The following is a 20,211-nucleotide window of genomic DNA, read 5'->3' on the forward strand; positions in this document are numbered from 1 at the left end:
TGTATATACAATTGGGGGGGGGGTTATTAGATGGAACTGTGTTCTTGCAGAAGGAGACGCAGACAAGCTTTTCTTCTTGTCTTAGCCATAGTAGGCTCTTTCCACTTGTCGAACAGTCGTCGTCCATTGCATATCTTTTCTTGGCGTGATGTATCTCGTGCTTGCAGTTGTTTGGTTTGACCTATGAAGTCATAGGTAAACCTTGTGGGCGGCTGTCTGTTTCTGATAGGTCTAGGGCTCGGTGGCGAAAGATATACCGTACTTTCAGTGTCGTTCGACTCATCTGTAACATCAATAGTTTGGGTTTCCAGTAACTCAGGGGTAAGTTGCGGTGGTGCGACAGGAGGGGAAACTTCAACGACATTGCTTGGCTCAAGATCTATGATTGGTGTGAGGACAGGAGGTGATAGTGACGGAGATAGTGAAGGAGACATTGACGAAGATTCAGTTTCTACTGGGATGAAGTCTATGTCTATCTCTTCGTCGCTAGTTTCACTATGATCCATGATAGTTGGAACTTTCTCACTCTCCTGATGTTCGTCTGACTCTAACTGGGTTTCCTGATGTGGTTCATCGGCTGTTGTGTTGTTCTCTTCTAGTGGGAGAAACATGCATGGAGTCAGCATGTTTCTGTGCACAGTTCTTTCTCTACCGTCACCGAGGGAGCGGAGGCTGTACACAGGTAGATCTTTGTGCTTTGAAATCACAATATAGGGCTGTGATTCCCATCTATCGGCTAATTTGCATGTGCCAATGAGGTTCTTGTTTTGGATGAGGACTCTGTCACCTAGACGTAGAGGAGCGATGGAGGAACCTCTGTCATACAGGCGTTTCTGCTTCGACTGCGCTTGTTTGACGTAGTCGCTGGCCCTTGTGTATGATTTCTGTAGTCTTTCTCTCAGCTGCTCTACATAGTCCGCATAGTTTGAAGTAGACTCTCTCTGAGTGGAATTGAGTCCAAACATCAAGTCGACTGGTAGATTTGGGTGTCTACCAAACATCAGGTAGAACGGAGCATAACCGGTGGAGTCGTGACGTGTGGAGTTGTATGCGTGTGTCATTATTTCGACGTATTGCTTCCAGTCTTTCTTCTGATTTTCTTCTAATGTCCCAAGCATGTTAAGGAGCGTATGGTTAAAACGCTCTGTGACGCCATTTCCTTGAGGGTGATACGGGGTAGTTCGGCTCTTTTTGATGCCACAGATCTTGCATAATTCTCGGATGAGTTGGCTTTCAAAGTTGCGACCCTGATCAGCGTGTAGTCGTACAGGAAATCCGTAGTGCTGTATTATCTTTTCCCAGAGTATCTTAGCAACTGTGCCTGCCTTCTGATCGCGAGATGGAAACGCCTGGGCATACTTGGTGAAATGATCTGTGATTACCAAAATGTTTTCATAGCCACCTTTGCTTCTTTCCAGCTTGAGGTAATCGATGCAGAGTAATTCCATAGGCTCAGTTGTGGTGATGCTGACCAAAGGTACACGCGTTTTTGTAGACGGAGTTTTTCTTAGGCAGCATCGCTTGCATTGTTCACACCAAGTTTTAATGTCACTTGCCATCTTGGACCAAAAGAAGCGGGTTCTTGCGATGTCGAGCGTTCTTTCGTAGCCCAAGTGACCGAAATCATTGTGGAGTGATGTCATTACTGTGTGTCGAAATTGTTCAGGGAGAACAAGCTGTTCGGCTGTTGATCCGTCATGGGTCTTTCTGAGACGATAGAGTACGCCGTTTTTCATGTGAAGCTTTTCCCATTGTCTTAGGTACATGAGGCATCCGAGCTTTTCACAACTCCTCTCTGCTCTGGTTGGTTTTCTTCCTTTCTCTAGATAGTGTATGACTCTGGATATGTCCGTGTCACTTCTCTGAGCGGATATGATGTCTTTCTCTTGTAGTCTCGGCAACTCATTTGATGGGAGTGACGTGTGACTCTGTGTCATGACATCGCATCTTGCAATTGGAGGTTCGATGAAGGGAGTTGTTTCGGGTGGGTGACTGTTGCAGATAGCTTGCACGATGTGGGGAGGAATTGTGATTGCATCCTTTTGGAATGACAAGAGACTTCTTGAAGTATCAGCTTGCGATTTGCGAGAGAGTGCATCAGCCGCTCCGTTGTTCTTTCCGGGCTTGTATTTAACAGTGAAATTGAACTGAGATAGTGCCGCAATCCATCTTTGGCCTGTCGCATCTAGTTTGGCAGATGTAGTGACATAAAGGAGAGGATTGTTGTCTGTCAGCACGGTACATTGGTTGCCCAGAAGATAGTCTCGTAGCTTGTCAGTAATCGCCCACTTCATGGCTAGGAATTCTAACTTATGTGCTGCGTAGCGAGATTCGGCGGGGTTGAGTCCTCTGCTTGCGTAAGCGATGACTCTCTCTGTTCCATTTTGGACTTGGCTGAGGACAGCTCCGAGCCCTACTCCTGATGCATCGGTCTGGAGTATAAACGGGAGTGAATAGTCGGCGTAGGCGAGGATCGGTGGAGATGTCAAGTACTGCTTTAACATGTCCATCGCGTTCTGACACTCTTCTGTCCAGATGAAAGGTGGGGTTACAGATGGAGAGGTGTTTTTGGTATTCTTCTTCTTTCGTCTTGGGTCACCAGCAGTGAGCTTGTAGAGAGGTGAGACAACGTGTGAGTATCCTTTAATAAATCTTCTATAGTAGCCAGTGAAGCCGAGGAAGCGTTGTAGTTCCTTGCGATTAGTGGGGGTTGGCCAGTGCTCTACTTGTTGCGTCTTCTCTGGATCAGTACTAATGCCTTTGTTCGAAACGATGTGTCCGAGGTATCTAACTTCTTCTTGGAGGAGGTTACACTTGGACGGCTTCAGTTTCAGACCGTGTTGCCTCAAACAGGAGAACACTTTAGAGAGGCGGTCGAGATGGTCTTCGAAGTTGGCAGAGAATATGATGATGTCATCGAGGTAGAGAAGACACGTGACGTAGTTTTGCTCTCCGAGACAAGTCATCATCAGACGTTGGAATGTAGCTGGGGCATTTGCTAAGCCGAAGGGCATCCGATTACATTCAAATAGTCCCATGGGGGTAGTGAACGCTGTCTTAGGTATGTCTTCGTCTTCCATTTGAACCTGCCAGTAGCCTGATGTGAGATCTAGAGTGGTGAAGAGTTGAGCATTTCCAAGAGCGTCCAGTGCTTCATCGATGCGAGGGAGAGGATATGCATCACGTACAGTTTTGCTGTTCAGGCGACGATAGTCAATACATATCCGCAGTGAACCATCCTTCTTATGGGCTATCACTATCGGTGAGGCGAATGGACTGTTACTTCTGCGGATGACACCTGCTTCTTCCATGGCCTTGAGATGATCTTTGACAGCTTGGTATTGTGAAGGAGGAATTCGGCGGTGAGGAAGTCGAAAGGGTTGATTGTCTATGAGTGGGATGGAGTGCTTCATCGTCGACGTACATCCAAAGTCCAGGGGACTGGATGAGAATACGTCAGAGTAATTCTGAAGGAGACTCTCTAGCTGCTGCTTTTGTGACTCGCTGTCTAACTTCGCTTTGGATAGGTCAACAAGTGGTGTATGTTTAACATCTCCTGGACTTTCATGGACTTGGCTCAGCTGATAAGAAGGAGAAACATCTTCGTCTTCCTGTCTAGCTTGTAACGTTTCGTAGTCTTCATTGAGTGGTAGATCATCAATGCGCTGGATGTATGCTAGCTGTGCGAGTTTGCAGTTGCGTTTGATGGTTATGGGCTTGGCGGAGATGTTGCAAAGTCTCACGGGTACTTGGCAGTTAGATTCAACATCTGTGACCAGGTTGCTAACTTTTAAAGATGAAGAGCTTCGAGGAAAGTTTTCAACTACTGCAGTGTACGGACCTTTGCCAGGGGGTGCCTGACAAATGATGTCTACTTCTTGGCCTGCTGGTATCACTCGGGGGTATCGGCCGATGTACCTAGCGTAGCCGATGGTACCGTCGCTGTGGCTACCAGGTTCTGAAGCAGAAATACTGTTGAAGGCTGCATACCACGCAGAGCTCTTCGGAGGCAGGAACTTATTACTCTTTGTCACTTGATGGTCTCTCTTCACTGCTCTGATGACATTAGTACCAATGAGGACTGGAACGTTTCTACGGTAACTGTCTGCTTGTACAACAAATGTAGGAACATCCTTGTAGACGACGTCCATTATAGTGATGGTTAAAGGGATGACACCTCGGTGAGGAACGCTGTGCCCACTAGCACTTTCGATGGAGACTTCTGAAGGAGAAATTTCCATGTTCTGGAGCTCAGGGTTTTGCCTCAAGATGTCTTCCGTTATCGACGTGATCTGGGAGCCAGAGTCTATTAGGGCAGTGTAGTTCACACCATTAACGTTGACGACGTCTTCGTTTGTTGGACCAATCAATTGCTGGTGATGGAGAGGTATGTTACCACCGTGGCATATTGAAGACAGACGTGGTGCAGTGTTTGAAGGAGAACTTACTACTGGGCTCGCTGATTCCCGGCCTCTGACGGCTTGCCCATTGGCCGTGGGCCGTTGGAGTTTAAAGGGGCACTTCTGCATCCTTTGGCAATATGACCTTCATTGCCGCATCTGTGGCAGTAGAACACTCGTTGACCAGAGGCATGTTGGTCTGTTCTTGGTTGCTGAGGTCCACGTGGAGTTTGATGAGAGATATGATCTACCCTCAGAGCTAGTTGATGGACAGTGGCGAGAAGTTCTTGTAACACATCATGATCGGTAGTTGGTTTGGGGCTCTTGACATCTGGCACTTTTGGTGAGGATTGCTGGTATGGAGGACGAATCTGCTGCAATTGTTGAGCTTGAAGCTTGGTTCCTGTCTTTGCAGCTGCTGCAATCCTAGACTCTCGTTCCAGTTGACGAAGTTCAATTTGAAGTTCCCGAAACGTCATATCTCTGGGCTTCATCGGTGCGAGTCTCTGTGTAACTTTCTCGTCTTTGACGCCTCTCATAAATTGTAGCGTCAGCATACTATTTCTATTAGGAAAAGGGCGACTTAGGGTTGACTTTTCCTCTATGGTTCTCAGCGTTGCCTCTAGTTCGACGGCGTAGATGCTCGGTATTTCGGTGGGATGTTTCACACGCTCATAGAAGCTGGCTAATGGATCACCAGTCAGAAATACATCTCCGAACTGTGCTTTGAGTTCTGCAAAGGCGTGGCTTGGGGTCTGATGTGTTGGATGGAGATTGAGTACAAGTTTTCTTGCAGCGCCACCAAGATATCTCACGATGGTAGAAAACTGGATTTCTTCAGGCATCGAAGTAGTTTCGATGAGATAATTCACGTCTCGGACCCAATCTTCAATGGCGATTGTTGCACCTTGGTCACGCCCTGTAAACATAGGTACACTTTTCACTTGATGTGATGGAAGTAAACGGTGATGAGATGAAAGCGTAGTGGAGTTGCGGTCAGGTAAGTGGTGATTCTGAGGTGTGAGAACTGGATAGTCGGTTGAAGAAGAACCTTGCCTCGGCGCTTGGCTAGACCTCAAAGTATAGTCATTTGAAGAAGACCCTTGCCTTGGCAATGTGGTAGACATCATTGGAGTTGACCGTTGTGCATGAGTACCTGGAACTGATTGATGCAGTGAGCCTCGGGATAGTCTTCGCTCGATGTTTCCCAGTTGCGAAAGCATGCGATCGGTTGTTTGCTGGATGTCGCCTAGTTCTTCTTGGAAGGGAGAGGTATGTTGAGGTCTGTTCGGAAGAGTTCGACGAGATGATCTGTGACCAAATGCTGCTGTGGACGATGGGAATTCTTCCTCGTCAGACATGCTTCCAAGAACACAGTCCAAAGATAAAATACAGAGTGACAAAGTATGCAAAAGAACACAATTCAAAAGTATCAAAAATGGTCATCAATGCAATACCTTCACAAAATGTAAAATGGCTGTCAGAAAAAATGATAATATCAATCCAACTGAAGCAATCATGAAATGCAATCAATGTAACCAATGCAAAAACAAATCAGCAATAGCAAAATATAATCTTTGAATGCAAATTGGAACACATCAATATTCAGAAGAAGAAAAAATTCTGTACGCAATTGAAGTACCAGAAACAATGGAATTTTCGTGCGACAATTCTGAAGGAAATGACTTCAATTATCTCTACCCAATTGAGGTAATAAAGAGAAACTTTCACACAGCTGGACAATCAAAATGTCTCAAATACAATACAAAAGAATTTACAGGTGTTCTTTTACACCCCAGGAATTTAGCATCGCCAAAGGCAAACAACAATGTATGGATTAAAGTTCTTTTCAGCTGAATGAGAACTTTAAGTACCTACTCCCATTAAGTGGACACCTGTCTAAATGCCAGACAAGATTAATGACTCCTAACAATACCAACAATACCAAATCCGAATCCAAAATACAATTGAGACTTGATTCAATCAAATTCCAATAATGTCAATGTTCATAATGGGAATTGTTCATCAGCTGCTTGTCTGGTGGTAACAACCGAACGCACTCTTAATCGGCACAGTGGAAGAGTACAAAGGAGGTCTTTAGTCCGTGTGACAATGCTATTGTGTTTATTGTCCTGATGATGGTGCTTTCCCGATCGTATGAGTTTAAACAACTATGAGTTTGTCCAAAATGGAGGCGATCGAATTCTTTGCGAGAGTTCGTGAAATCTGCAAATTTTTATTATTGGCAAAATGTTCAAGAACACCGCGATAAACTTGTTCTTGATGTTGGCGAAAATGTTCAACAGTTCCGATCGTGAAGAAAAAACATCCGGCACTCAGGGGCGTTGAAGAGGCTGGATAAGGTTGCTCAATCACGGGTGATCCAAGTCCGATGGTAAGGATACGGCGGTCCAAAATTCTTCACGTCTGGAGTGTTGAGGGTCTCTCCGATCCGCGGGGCAGGGTTCAGGGGGGAAGGCCGCTCTGCCCGCTGGAACCCAGCAGTCCTGGCTGGGGATGCCTTCAACGTCTTTAGGGTTGGTCTGTACCGGTCACAAGATTGACGGGTATAATGTACTCTGACGATCAAGTGATGCTTGATGCCGTCGTCGATATGCCCGTACCCGGATTCTCCACCAAATGTGACCCTTGGAATAAGTACGGGCATGAAACGGCAAGTCTGATCATATAGTAGCTCTTTAGTTTTATTGAGATCTGTAAACGGTGAATCTGTTGGGTGAAGACACGCAAAGACGTCAGTTAAGGTCTTCGGCCCAAAACAGAATGCTCTTACAAAATATACAATAATAATTACATAAACTAAACTTTAAAAGAATAAACAATGAAACGATAAAACAATACTCGCGGTTCGCGCCAAAATTAAGGACGCGACCGCCATCTTGGATTTAAGGCAAATTAACGGTGAAATGCAATATAAACAGGTTATTTCCAATCCCTGAAGCAATGATAAAATAAACTAAAGGATCTCCAAAATGTTACATTCAGTAACACTGCTAAGATTATTAGGAAAGGCTCTAGAGGTAATAAATATATCTAAACACCGCAAATCAATAAATAGCTAGCGTGATGTTGCAAAAGCAACCAGATATCCACTAAAGTCAACAACATTCTATAAACAAATTGAGACTTGAGGATAGTGCTTATTACACACTATTTAATCTAAGTAGTAATTAGGAAAACATTTAAATGCAAAATATAACAAGATCTTTACCTGTTGGGTGAAGACACGCAAAGACGTCAGTTAAGGTCTTCGGCCCAAAACAGAATGCTCTTGAACCGGAAAGCAGCCCGCAGAGGGCGCTAGCCATGCAAGTAAAGCAAATGATTACGTAACATAAAAATAAACGTGGGGGGGGGGTCGCATCGCACCCGTGACACTATGACACTGGTATTAACCAACATCACAGCGATTGTGAATGCATAACTCACACGCTTTTCGTCCTCCAGAATTTTCAGTACCGACCTTTTTTCGTTCATCAAACAAATTTTTTTCCAATGTATTTTTAATACAGTTGTAACATCATATGGAAGTTATTATCAGTTTGGTCAGTTTTGTGTCAGATTTTTCGTAGAGTTCCTGTTATTTTAGGGAACATGCGCGCGGACAATCAATGACCTCGCACAGTAACCTTTGCCGTCAGCTGAACTGAACTTCCGTTTAACTTAATGCGAGATCAATGTGAGATCATACTCAAGTGTGAACGCGGAACAAAAATGCTTGATCTCGCTTTCGGGATCTGGTCCTCCTTGGATCCTTGTGGGAGGATCTGATGTAAACGCGGCGTTTGACACAAGTTTTCGGTAGTACCCCAAACCTAATCGCAAAGCCACTGTGTCTGGCAAACCTTTGTGGGGGTCGTGGCCGAGCGGGTAAGAGCACCGAATTCAAGCTCTGGTGCTTCTGTTCATCAGAGTGTGGGTTTTCGGTCGTGACACTTGTGTCTCTGAGCAAGACACTTTTAATATAGTTAAAACTATATTTGCTTCTCTCCACCCAGGGGTAAATGGGTACCTGTGAGGGCAGAGGTGGTTCTTGTGATTGATTTAGCCGAGTAGCGCTATATAAAAACGGGTTATTATTATTATTATTATTATTATTATTATTATTATTATTATTATTATTATTATTATTATTATTATTATTATTATTATTATTATTATTATTATTATTATTATTATTATTATTATTATTATTATTATTGTTATTGTTATTGTTATTGTTATTGTTATTGTTATTGTTATTGTTATTGTTATTGTTATTGTTATTGTTATTGTTATTGTTATTGTTATTGTTATTGTTATTGTTATTGTTATTGTTATTGCTATTGCTATTGCTATTGCTATTGCTATTGCTATTGCTATTGCTATTGCTATTGCTATTGCTATTGCTATTGCTATTGCTATTGCTATTGCTATTGCTATTGCTATTGCTATTGCTATTGCTATTGCTATTGCTATTGCTATTGCTATTGCTATTGCTATTGCTATTGCTATTGCTATTGCGATTGCGATTGCGATTGCGATTGCGATTGCGATTGCGATTGCGATTGCGATTGCGATTGCGATTGCGATTGCGATTGCGATTGCGATTGCTATTGCTATTGCTATTGCTATTGCTATTGCTATTGCTATTGCTATTGCTATTGCTATTGCTATTGCTATTGCTATTGCTATTGCTATTGCTATTGCTATTGCTATTGCTATTGCTCTTGCTCTTGCTCTTGCTCTTGCTCTTGCTCTTGCTCTTGCTCTTGCTCTTGCTCTTGCTCTTGCTCTTGCTCTTGCTCTTGCTCTTGCTCTTGCTCTTGCTCTTGCTCTTGCTCTTGCTCTTGCTCTTGCTCTTGCTCTTGCTCTTGCTCTTGCTCTTGCTCTTGCTCTTGCTCTTGCTCTTGCTCTTGCTCTTGCTCTTGCTCTTGCTCTTGCTCTTGCTCTTGCTCTTGCTCTTGCTCTTGCTCTTGCTCTTGCTCTTGCTCTTGCTCTTGCTCTTGCTCTTGCTCTTGCTCTTGCTCTTGCTCTTGCTCTTGCTCTTGCTCTTGCTCTTGCTCTTGCTCTTGCTCTTGCTCTTGCTCTTGCTCTTGCTCTTGCTCTTGCTCTTGCTCTTGCTCTTGCTCTTGCTCTTGCTCTTGCTCTTGCTCTTGCTCTTGCTCTTGCTCTTGCTCTTGCTCTTGCTCTTGCTCTTGCTCTTGCTCTTGCTCTTGCTCTTGCTCTTGCTCTTGCTCTTGCTCTTGCTCTTGCTCTTGCTCTTGCTCTTGCTCTTGCTCTTGCTCTTGCTCTTGCTCTTGCTCTTGCTCTTGCTCTTGCTCTTGCTCTTGCTCTTGCTCTTGCTCTTGCTCTTGCTCTTGCTCTTGCTCTTGCTCTTGCTCTTGCTCTTGCTCTTGCTCTTGCTCTTGCTCTTGCTCTTGCTCTTGCTCTTGCTCTTGCTCTTGCTCTTGCTCTTGCTCTTGCTCTTGCTCTTGCTCTTGCTCTTGCTCTTGCTCTTGCTCTTGCTCTTGCTCTTGCTCTTGCTCTTGCTCTTGTTCTTGTTCTTGTTCTTGTTCTTGTTCTTGTTCTTGTTATTATTTGTATGTATCCAACCCATTGTGTCCAACAAACCATTTAGGCCCTCATTGCGAGAAGCATACAATCCCAACCCATTGTTTTCACAAACTGTGTAAGACAAACAGTGATGCTCATGGTAGAAAGACCAGTTGTTCGAAAAGATGGTCAAAGTATAGAATATAATGGTTCATGATATACATGTTTCGCTAATATACCCCAAATTTTGTGCTGTACTATATACAAAAGAATCTAATTATTTCGTACAATGATACATATTTAAAGTAAATCTACATTTGAAGTAAATTCGTTATGCCTAGTTTTAAAAAAACTTGGAACTGCTACCACTATTTCTGTATAAGAGTTATCGAGTCATTTGTTCTACTTCGAAACAAATAAAAATCTGTATTATATTAAATGCCTTGCCTTGTTTACAGCAAATGCAGAGTAATGCCGTTGATATGCAAACAATAATTTGTATTTACAAGAAATTGAAAATAGACTTTAAAGACACTGAGTACTATTAGTAGTTGTCAAAGACCAGTCTTCCACTTGGTGTATCTTACAAAAAAATTATTATGCATAAAATGACTAACCTGTGAAAATTGGAACTCAATTGGCCGTTGAAGTTGCGAGATATTAAATAATGAAAGAAAAACACCCTTGTCAAACGAAGTTGTGTGCTTTTAGTGCTTGATTTCAAGACCTCTAAATCCAATTCTGAGGTCTCGAAATCAAATTCGTGGAAAATTACTTCTTTCTTGAAAACTACGTTGCTTCAGAGGGAGCCTATTCTCACAATGTTATTTACTCAACCTCTCCCCATTAGGCCTACTCGTTACCAAGTAAGGTTTTATGCCAATAATTATTTTGAGTAATTACAAATAGTGCCCGCTGTCTTTCAAAATGTATTTAAACATTAAGTAACTAACTACAAGGAAAACTGACTGGGTAAGTTTTTAAAACTGATTTTGGGTTTGAACAAAGAACAAATTTACGGGAGCGGGGTTTGAACAATATTTGGCACCCTCCAACAGGGGTGTGATAAACAGGGAGACCGCCTACATAGTTCGTTAGTCCGGAGGTCGTTGGTCCAAGTCACAATTAAATTGTGCTGTGTTTAAAACCATTTAAATTTAAACAGTTACACGTTTAGATCGCCCTTGTTATTAAGTGAGGGAGATTGTTATTTATATATTTTTGGAAAAGAAAATAAAACAAACATTGGCAATTATTCAGTGATTAACAATATTGGTGTTTTCTTTTCTTGTAGTTGATAGAGAATGAGTCAACTCATCTTGACCCTCAAATCGTCATTACCACTCGAAAACATCTCGACGATGCCTTGAGACGAGAAAACGGGGCGCTCCGTCTCCTGCGATATCAAGTAGACCTCTTGAGGAAAGAAAACACTGAGCTGAAGAAAGATGTAGACAAGTTGAAATCAAAGAAACTGAAAAATGGCCTCAAGATTGAGGAAAATGGTGAGGACCACAAAGTCCCAGAGACTAATGGGAAGGACACTGGTGCTACTCTGAGGAGGGAAGCTTCAGAGGAACATCTTGTCAGCTTAAGAATGGAGAATGAGAAGCTGAGAAAGAGCAACGATCAACTACAGAGCTGCTTGGAGGAGCACAAGAAAGCTGAACGCAAACAAAACGGCAGTAGGAATGGACTGACCAATGGGGAGACTCATAGGACTGAAACAACCAATGGGATGTCCAGTGAGGATGAGGTTGAGGACAGACAAAATGGAAGGCTGTCACCGAGAAGTAACGGAGTAGGAGAGGACAGAGTCGACGGGAAGACGTTAAGGACAACGTTGAAGAAAGGGAGTGATAATGGGGCGGGGACAAGCGGGACTAGCTTGGTATCAGGTAGGCATCAGTGATTTAACGCAAGCCTTGTTCATACTTCCTCTGAATGCAATATACGAAGTTTAACGTCACAGATTTGATGCGGATAATTTGCAATAGTTGAACTGAGTTGAACGTCACATGGCCGTTTTCGAAGCAAATGTTTCACAGGAACTGAGTTCAACTCCTGCGAAACATTTGCTTAGAAAACGGCCATGTGACGTCAAAATTTGCTTCGCATACGCCTTGACAGGGAATATGAACCAGGCTTAAAGCAGTAAACACCCAAGTGGCTGGGCTCACAGGGTTTAAGTTTTAAATGTTTTCTTCTTTTCCAACAGTCAATTGTCTCCGAAAGGTTGAGGGCTCCTTCCACGACTGTGATGAGATCTTGGAGCAGAGGCTGAAGTCACATATGGCTGCAAAGGGTGTTGACCTTGTCCTGAATGAGTGGAGCCCTGGTAGGGACCATCATATGGTGACACTGGTGCACTGCGTCGCATCCAACGATGCCACTAAGAATATTAAAAAAGCTCTGGACGGAGTCAGTAGTAAGTAGTAGCAGTGGATTGTTCTCATATCTTAGCATGTATTTTTCAATCATTTATTCTCCTATCTGGGTGGAATATTCAGTGAATCTTCACTTCTCCTGTTGGTTAGACTTGACTCAAGTCCGTTCTCCCTATAACGCCAACGTGGCACAGATATGGGGGTTGCAGGTGTGCCAGGAAATTCCGTCTGCCTATGAGAAGTAGTTTATACACCGTCAGCCATTTGGGGGGACAAAATCTCCTGCCACATCAGCCACGCCAAAGTTTTCTGGCGTTGGGTGGTTGGACTGTAAAAATAAAAGGACTCTCACAGGATTGGGGCTTGATTCCAGTCGGACTGATGGTCTGAGCTCTAAGCACAAAACAAATCACAAACAATTTAAAAAAAAACAGTTTAAAGGGTCTATGTTTAAATTTTTGTCTCAATGATCATGAGACGAATATTATTTTAGCATGTAAAAACGTATTTTCATGACATTGTTTTACTCATTTCTCAAAAACTACAGCACCTCAGCAATTTTAAGGTACGCTTTCTACTATCATTATCTTCAAACGGTGCAAGTTTAATGTAAATCTGTGGACATTGTGTTTTGTGTAACAAAAAGTATCCAAATCCTTTAAGTAATCTCAAATTACCGGCTATGGCTGCAGGTGTGGCTTGATAGGATGCAGCCAATACAGGTGCTCAGCATTTAATTTTCCCTGAGACCAGGGTCCAATTTCCTAAAACCTGAAAGCACAAAAACTTGCTATTACTAAAATATGTGTGCTTTCACTAAACAAGGCTTCAGGCCTGAAATCTTTTAATATTTGAGTGAGAAATGACCTTTTTCTCAAAAACTATGTTACCTCAGACATGTCAGAGAAAGTCTTTTCTCCCATTGTTTTATACTGTCAACCAAACAGGTTTTATGCTTAGAATTATTTTGACTTATTACCAACAGTGTCCAGTGCCTTTAAACATGGACAAAAGTAAGAGAATGAAAATAAAACCCACAGATGTTGATGACTTCTTCATTCTCTCATTCTGTTCTGTCGTTGTTGTACTTCAGGTGATGCAGAGATTGTACTGGTTGTCTTCCACACAGCAAGCCAAGATGCAAAGAGGAAAGATCCTGAAACAGAGTCTCTTAGCCTTCCTGAACTCTCCAATGCCTGCCTAGTGGTAGACGTCTTCTTCAGTAAGAAGGACAGTCTGTATCGATGTAATCAGAACAACAAAGCCATGTCTCGACTCTTACACCTTTTTGAGATGATTTGTTGAGGTATGTGTTGTAGCTTGCCAAACCTCTTTTTCACAGAGCTTGGGAAAGTACTGAGTATACAGTGCTAGCACTAATTGGTGTGTTAGGGTAAAACCCAAATGAATACAATACAGCTGTTCGGTTGGTTCACCAAATGCTAACAATAGAGTTCACCAAATGCTAACAAATGGGCGGTTACCTGTTACTATCACATGGTGGTTGGAGTTGTTTACAGATACATGCGAATCATCAGTTTGTAGGTTTGTTGCTCATTGTATGTGTGTGTGCAATATGTGCACAGCAGCACAGACACCTTTGTTTTTTTCTTTCTTTTTTGAGGGTTGTTTGCTGTATTATGATACTTGTTTTATTCTCATCAAATATGTGTAGATGTCACTTACATATTGTTTTTGTTAGTTTTCACTCCTACCCTAGGAGCTTCATCAGGCGCTGTTTGAAAAACATTTCTGGAGCTTGTATTCTTGTCTTTTTTGTTGGAAGGTACTCCCTCCTCCCCCCCCCCTGCCTATGATCCTCATGGCCTCCTTGGTATTTTTGGAATGTATCATTAAAATCTCTTTTACATGTAATTTAAGAGTAAAAATGTCATCTTTTCTTTCTTTCTTTTGTTTCAGTTGTTTGTCAGAACCCAAACGAGCAGTTGGTAAGCGTTGAGGCTGGGGGAACCAATTTACACACTGAGATATGCATCATAACTGATGATCAAAGTGAATATTCAACAACTATGGATTACTCATGGAGTATTCTGCAATGGAGTGTTCAGCAGTATGCTGACCATGGAGTATTCTGCAGTGTGCTGATTTGGCCATGGAGTATTCTGCAGTATACTGATGGAGTATTCTGCAGTATGCTGATGTACCGTGGAGTATTCTGCAGTATGCTGATGTACCGTGGAGTATTCTGCAGTAGTATGCTATACCATGGAGTATTCTGCAGTATGCTGATGGAGTATTCTGCAGTATGCTGATGTACTGTGGAGTATTCTGCAGTATGCTGATGTACCGTGGAGTATTCTGCAATAGTATGCTATACCATGGAGTATTCTGCAGTATGCTGATGTACTGTGGAGTATTCTGCAGTATGCTGATGTATCGTGGAGTATTCTGCAGTAGTATGCTATACCATGGAGTATTCTGCAGTATGCTGATGGAGTATTCTGCAGTATGCTGATGGAGTATTCTGCAGTATGCTATACCATGGAGTATTCTGCAGTATACTGATATACCATGAAGTATTCTGCAGTAAGAGGCTGATGAAAATGCTTCAAAATGCTCAAAAGTACTGAATTATTTTTAACTAAACTTTTAATTTTGTTTTATATAAATTATATATCATACTTTTACGGTTCAACAAAAACGTACTTATTACATATTCTTTTTAATGCAAATTTTATTTGTTGTTATTATTGATATCATTGGTCCAAGAAGACTGATATTTCCAACACTTTTTATTTCATTCAGTGAATTATATTGTAAGTTTTCGTTTTTTTATATATTTGTTATATCTTGTGGAAGGAGGGAGATCTCAGAAAAATATAACTCACACACAAAGTGAGATGGGAGTTTGAGAAGGTCACACACTCGTATCTTAAAATTGTTTAAATGCATGTACACACAAAATCAAACCAGAGTTGTGAGGTCAATATTCGATTCCTATTCGCAGGAAATTTTAACCAGGCTTGAGTGAACGCCCTTTGATTAAAAGTTACCTGGCATGTGACAAGTACCAATTGGATTAAGCTGGTATGTCTGATGTCACTGCCAGCATCCATGACTAGTATTCAATCACTGATGTGACAAGTACCAATTGGGTTAGGCTGGTACGTCTGATGTCACTGCCAGCATCCATGACTAGTATTCAATCACTGATGTGACAAGTACCAATTGGGTTAGGCTGGTACGTCTGATGTCACTGTCAGCATCCATGACTAGTATTCAATCACTGATGTGACAAGTACCAGTTGGGTTAGGCTGGTACGTCTGATGTCACTGTCAGCATCCATGACTAGTATTCAATCACTGATGTGACAAGTACCAGTTGGGTTAGGCTGGTACGTCTGATGTCACTGTCAGCATCCATGACTAGTATTCAATCACTGATGTGACAAGTACCAGTTGGGTTAGGCTGGTACGTCTGATGTCACTGCCAGCATCCATGACTAGTATTCAATCACTGATGTGACAAGTACCAATTGGGTTAGGCTGGTACGTCTGATGTCACTGTCAGCATCCATGACTAGTATTCAATCACTGATGTGACAAGTACCAGTTGGGTTAGGCTGGTACGTCTGATGTCACTGTCAGCATCCATGACTAGTATTCAATCACTGATGTGACAAGTACCAGTTGGGTTAGGCTGGTACGTCTGATGTCACTGTCAGCATCCATGACTAGTATTCAATCACTGATGTGACAAGTACCAGTTGGGTTAGGCTGGTACGTCTGATGTCACTGCCAGCATCCATGACTAGTATTCAATCACTGATGTGACAAGTACCAATTGGGTTAGGCTGGTACGTCTGATGTCACTGTCAGCATCCATGACTAGTATTCAATCACTGATGTGACAAGTACCAGTTGGGTTAGGCTGGTACGTCTGATGTCACTGTCAGCATCCATGACTAGTATTCAATCACTGATGTGACAAGTACCAGTTGGGTTAGGCTGGTACGTCTGATGTCACTGCCAGCATCCATGACTAGTATTCAATCACTGAAATCTGCATTTAAATTCAATGAGAAAACTTTGTTTAAAACTAAAAAATTATGAAGAAAAACAATTATGGGAGAACATAGCAACACAGCAACTCAGCAAAGGAACGGGTACAAATGCCAAGGGAAGCGTTTGCTTTATACTCATTCCTACTTAGCAATCCTCATTGTGCTAAGCTCTGCTACTGCTGCATGTTAATAGAGTTGGTGTAATTTGGGTTTTTTGGTCCATCCTCTTGGTGTGCAAAAAAAATGCTTTACTTCTGAAATATGCTGATAAATTTGTAAATATTAAGCAACAAATGCACTCTGTGTCATATTCAGTATTTGAAATTGATTTTATACTATCTACTATGTTCCAAGGCCGTGTCCGAAAAGGCAACTTTGACTACAGCTATGGCTAGATCGCACTCAGTCCAACTATTATTCGCTGCAAATTTGTGACTTCAAAATGTTTATTGCATGAACGGGCTTTGGGCTGCAGGCATAAGGCTGCGCAGCAGGCGACTACAAGTTTCTTGCAGTTACTTTGATCTTGGGCAAGTGTTACGAATAGGTCGTGGAGAGCTGCTTCAGTAGAAAATATACTGCTTGATAGTTTCCTGCTTAGCAGAAATAAGTAGGATAGCAGTCACAAAATGTGACATGGTATTTTGGCTGATATCCCTGTTCTGATAAGCATACTTTTGATGTACTTGGCTACTTTTTGTGCTTAAGAAGCTCTTTAAAATTGAGCCCTAATCACAGCATGCCTTCCCATCTCCAAGCAGCCATCCAATGTCATGTCAGAAATGATGTGCGTTGCCTTCCAGCAGCCGATTTCACAAAACTTCACGCAACTGCGTAGGTCCACTTGCGCAACGTGTATGGCGCAAGTTGTCCTTCAATAAGGTGATTTATGAACGAAAGGTATACAGGTACATCATGTTGAGTTGGAGTCTGTGTCCAAGGAACTTTGAGTTGCTGAGTTCCTATACAAGCTACAAATGCTCCACAATTAATAGGTCACAATAACACTTATTTCTGTGTTTGTTTGAGGGTTTTAATATTTTTTTTGTTTTTTAATTGTATACTCCTAATAATATGGTTACTATGCTGGTTAGGGAATTGTGTCTTTAACTAGAATGAAAACAACCTAAACTTTACACGGAAACCAGGTCAAAAAGTAAAATAACATTTGTTTTGCATAACGGACTTCGGACTTCATATTAATTTGTATCTGTGACTGCCATGGTTGTGTTGTCTGATCATCTACAAATCAGAGTGGATTTGTCGAACTTGTAGTGATTTTAGCATACTTGTTTCTATTTGATTAAAATAAAACTTATGCTTGGAAGCCAAATACCCTTGGAGTCCTCCAAGTAGTGAACTAATTTATATCGAAACGTCCTATATTTCCTTCCTCAATGAAACGTCCAAATGTGTTGGCTCTGATAGGTAAATCTAGTGTTATTCGGGCAAGCTGTTTTGAAACATACATGAAAAGTAATAGCTATAGGGTATGAATTAACCATTTTGATTCTCATTGCACAAAACAAAAACAACAAGGCTGAAAGAGAGGTAGAGTCCAAATTAGTGGCTATACGTATATCAGCTTGATAGGACATCCATAACCACACCCTTAGCAACAGTGCAGCCCTAGCCACGTCATCACCTACCTCCATGGTTAAAGTATAAGGTGACCATATCAACACCCTTAGCAACAGTATCTCTAGCCATAGCCACACGGCTACGTCTATTGCTTGATCGCTGATTCGTCATGTGTTAAAGTATAGGATTTCATTAGCAACACCTGCCCCAGCAGTAGTCCTCTATAGCTGTAGACGTAGCCACCAATTTGGATACAGCCCGATTTACAAAAAATAGATTGTAGTCGGGTACTCCCGTTAATAGTCACACAAGTACTAATCAAGTTCGCAGTAAATCAAATCCTGTCTAAGGGAACTAGACAAGTAGATTTCAAACTTATGGACCGATTACATATACACTGGTAAACTTGTTTATTTCTATTTGTAAATGTATATTGGCATATAGTATTCTATCAATTCAAAATAGTTTTCATTTTTTATTATAATTTTATAGCTTCTTTTAGTTATTTCTTAATGTAAAATAGATTAAAATAATGTGAACTTAATATTATAATAACCATTTTCATAGAATTTGTATAATTAATATTGTAATTTGTGTTTGCACAAACTTACAGTCACATTAAGAGTCAATGCAGAGTCAGTACATTTAGAATATTTTTGAAAAAAAGTATTTTATTTACTGTATTTTATTTACTGTCCCTTGCTAAAGTTTTATAGCAATGCTTACTGTGTAATTCTGCGCTTATTGTCACCATTCTTTGCTTGCAGGAAGCATCAAAATTTTTGCGCTAGCTGTGTAAGCAAAAAAATAGGCCGAAGTACACAGTTGCTCACAAGCATGGATTTTCTTTTTCTTTTTTTCCCGCTTACAGATAAGCAGAACCATGAACTTTAGTTCGTATGGTGTGAAATTTGTAATAACCAATAATCATTTTCTCAATTTGTTTATCTATCGGTAAGCTCCTTTAGAATCGAGTTAAGTGAGTTGTCGGGCTGTGAAGTACATGTTTGTATCGTGGTACGGGGTGGTTGGGTTGGCTTAGGTTTCTTTCCTCGCCTTCCACCTCTAGGACCCTGGTTCGAATCACGCCATGGACACTATATGTAGATTGGGTTTTCAGTCCCTACCGGTTTGCTTTGTTTCAATCTGAAATAATTCCCTGGGGTTTTCATCCAACATTAAAACCGGAACTCGTAGGCTTCACAACCAGGATTTATAAAGAAATATTTTTGATCATACCTTGAAACAAAACTGTTAATTTATGATAAACAATCACAAAACAACTGTACTATTTTATTAATTTGTTTATATTGAGGGTTATTTTTTATAAACTTGACAGGGGCCTCATTACCGATTGTCATTTAGGAAAGAAGTGTTGCCAATTGTTATTTCTATTTGCCAAACTAAAAACAGTATACTCAGGTAAAAACAACTTCCAAAATGAAAAGGTTATTCATCAGTGTTTCCTTCAAACTTTTACATTGTCATGTAAAAGTTGTTTTTTATTTGTTTAATATGTGTATGAATCTTAAAGTGGGACTAAAATAAAGTACGCTTCTAAAAATCAAATGATGTGATTATCTTAAGAATATCTTTACATTATAGGAAATATCTTAAGATAAAAATATTATCTTTAGAAATAATGTAGACTTATAAGACTTCAACTGCCATTATATGTTTTGATTAAGTAATTTCCTCTAAATAAAAAGGTTTCAGTGAAGGCAACAGGATAAAAAATATTATTAAATTTTTACGTACAAAGTTGTGTGTATTATAATAATAATAACATTTTGTTTTTAAACAATTATTATAATACGGTATGTACAGCCGACCCCTGTTGATTGGGCACAACACATTATAAATCTACATATTGGGCAAATGTGTTTTGCCTGGTTAAACAAAAAAATGTTCCCATGGAACTGCTTCCACTATTTCTATTTTAAGATTTACCAAGTCATTTGTTCTACTTCAAAATCAAAAAGAAAAATCTGTATGATAACAAATGCCCTGCCTTATTTACAGCAAATGCAGAATAATACCGTTGATATGCAAACAATAATTTGTATTTACAAGAAATTAACAATAGACTTTAATCTTTAGAAAAAAATATTTAAACATTAAGTAACTAACCAGATGGGAAACTGATATGTACATAAGTTGTTGAAAAGATTTTGGGTTTGAACAATGACAAATCTACTAGAGCGGGATTTGAACAAACAACCTCCGGATACACGCATCAGTTTTCAATGTGAAAACTTTGTTTAAAACTAAAAAATTATGAAG

At 40.9% G+C, this 20,211-nt stretch overlaps 1 protein-coding gene across 1 annotated transcript; it reads left to right on the forward strand.

The window, feature by feature from the left end:
- Nucleotides 1-5,759: 5,759 nt before the first annotated feature.
- Nucleotides 5,760-19,620, forward strand: LOC139945112 (uncharacterized). The gene is made up of 5 exons (XM_071942420.1): nucleotides 5,760-5,804; nucleotides 11,230-11,833; nucleotides 12,154-12,363; nucleotides 13,416-13,628; nucleotides 14,243-19,620. The coding sequence occupies exons 1-4, from the start codon at nucleotides 5,760-5,762 to the stop codon at nucleotides 13,625-13,627; spliced, it is 1,071 nt and encodes a 356-aa protein (XP_071798521.1). The 3' UTR covers nucleotide 13,628; nucleotides 14,243-19,620.
- The last annotated feature ends 591 nt before the right edge of the window (nucleotides 19,621-20,211 follow it).

Source organism: Asterias amurensis, chromosome 1 (assembly GCF_032118995.1).
Source record: "Asterias amurensis chromosome 1, ASM3211899v1".
NCBI lineage: Eukaryota > Metazoa > Echinodermata > Asteroidea > Forcipulatida > Asteriidae > Asterias > Asterias amurensis.

Coding starts and splice junctions, on each gene's coding strand:
- LOC139945112 (XM_071942420.1), top strand. CDS start 5,760: ATGCTTCCAAGAACACAGTCCAAAGATAAAATACAGAGTGACAAA. Junction 11,834..12,153: donor CGGGACTAGCTTGGTATCAG/GTAGGCATCAGT, acceptor CTTTTCCAACAG/TCAATTGTCTCCGAAAGGTT. Junction 12,364..13,415: donor AGCTCTGGACGGAGTCAGTA/GTAAGTAGTAGC, acceptor GTTGTACTTCAG/GTGATGCAGAGATTGTACTG.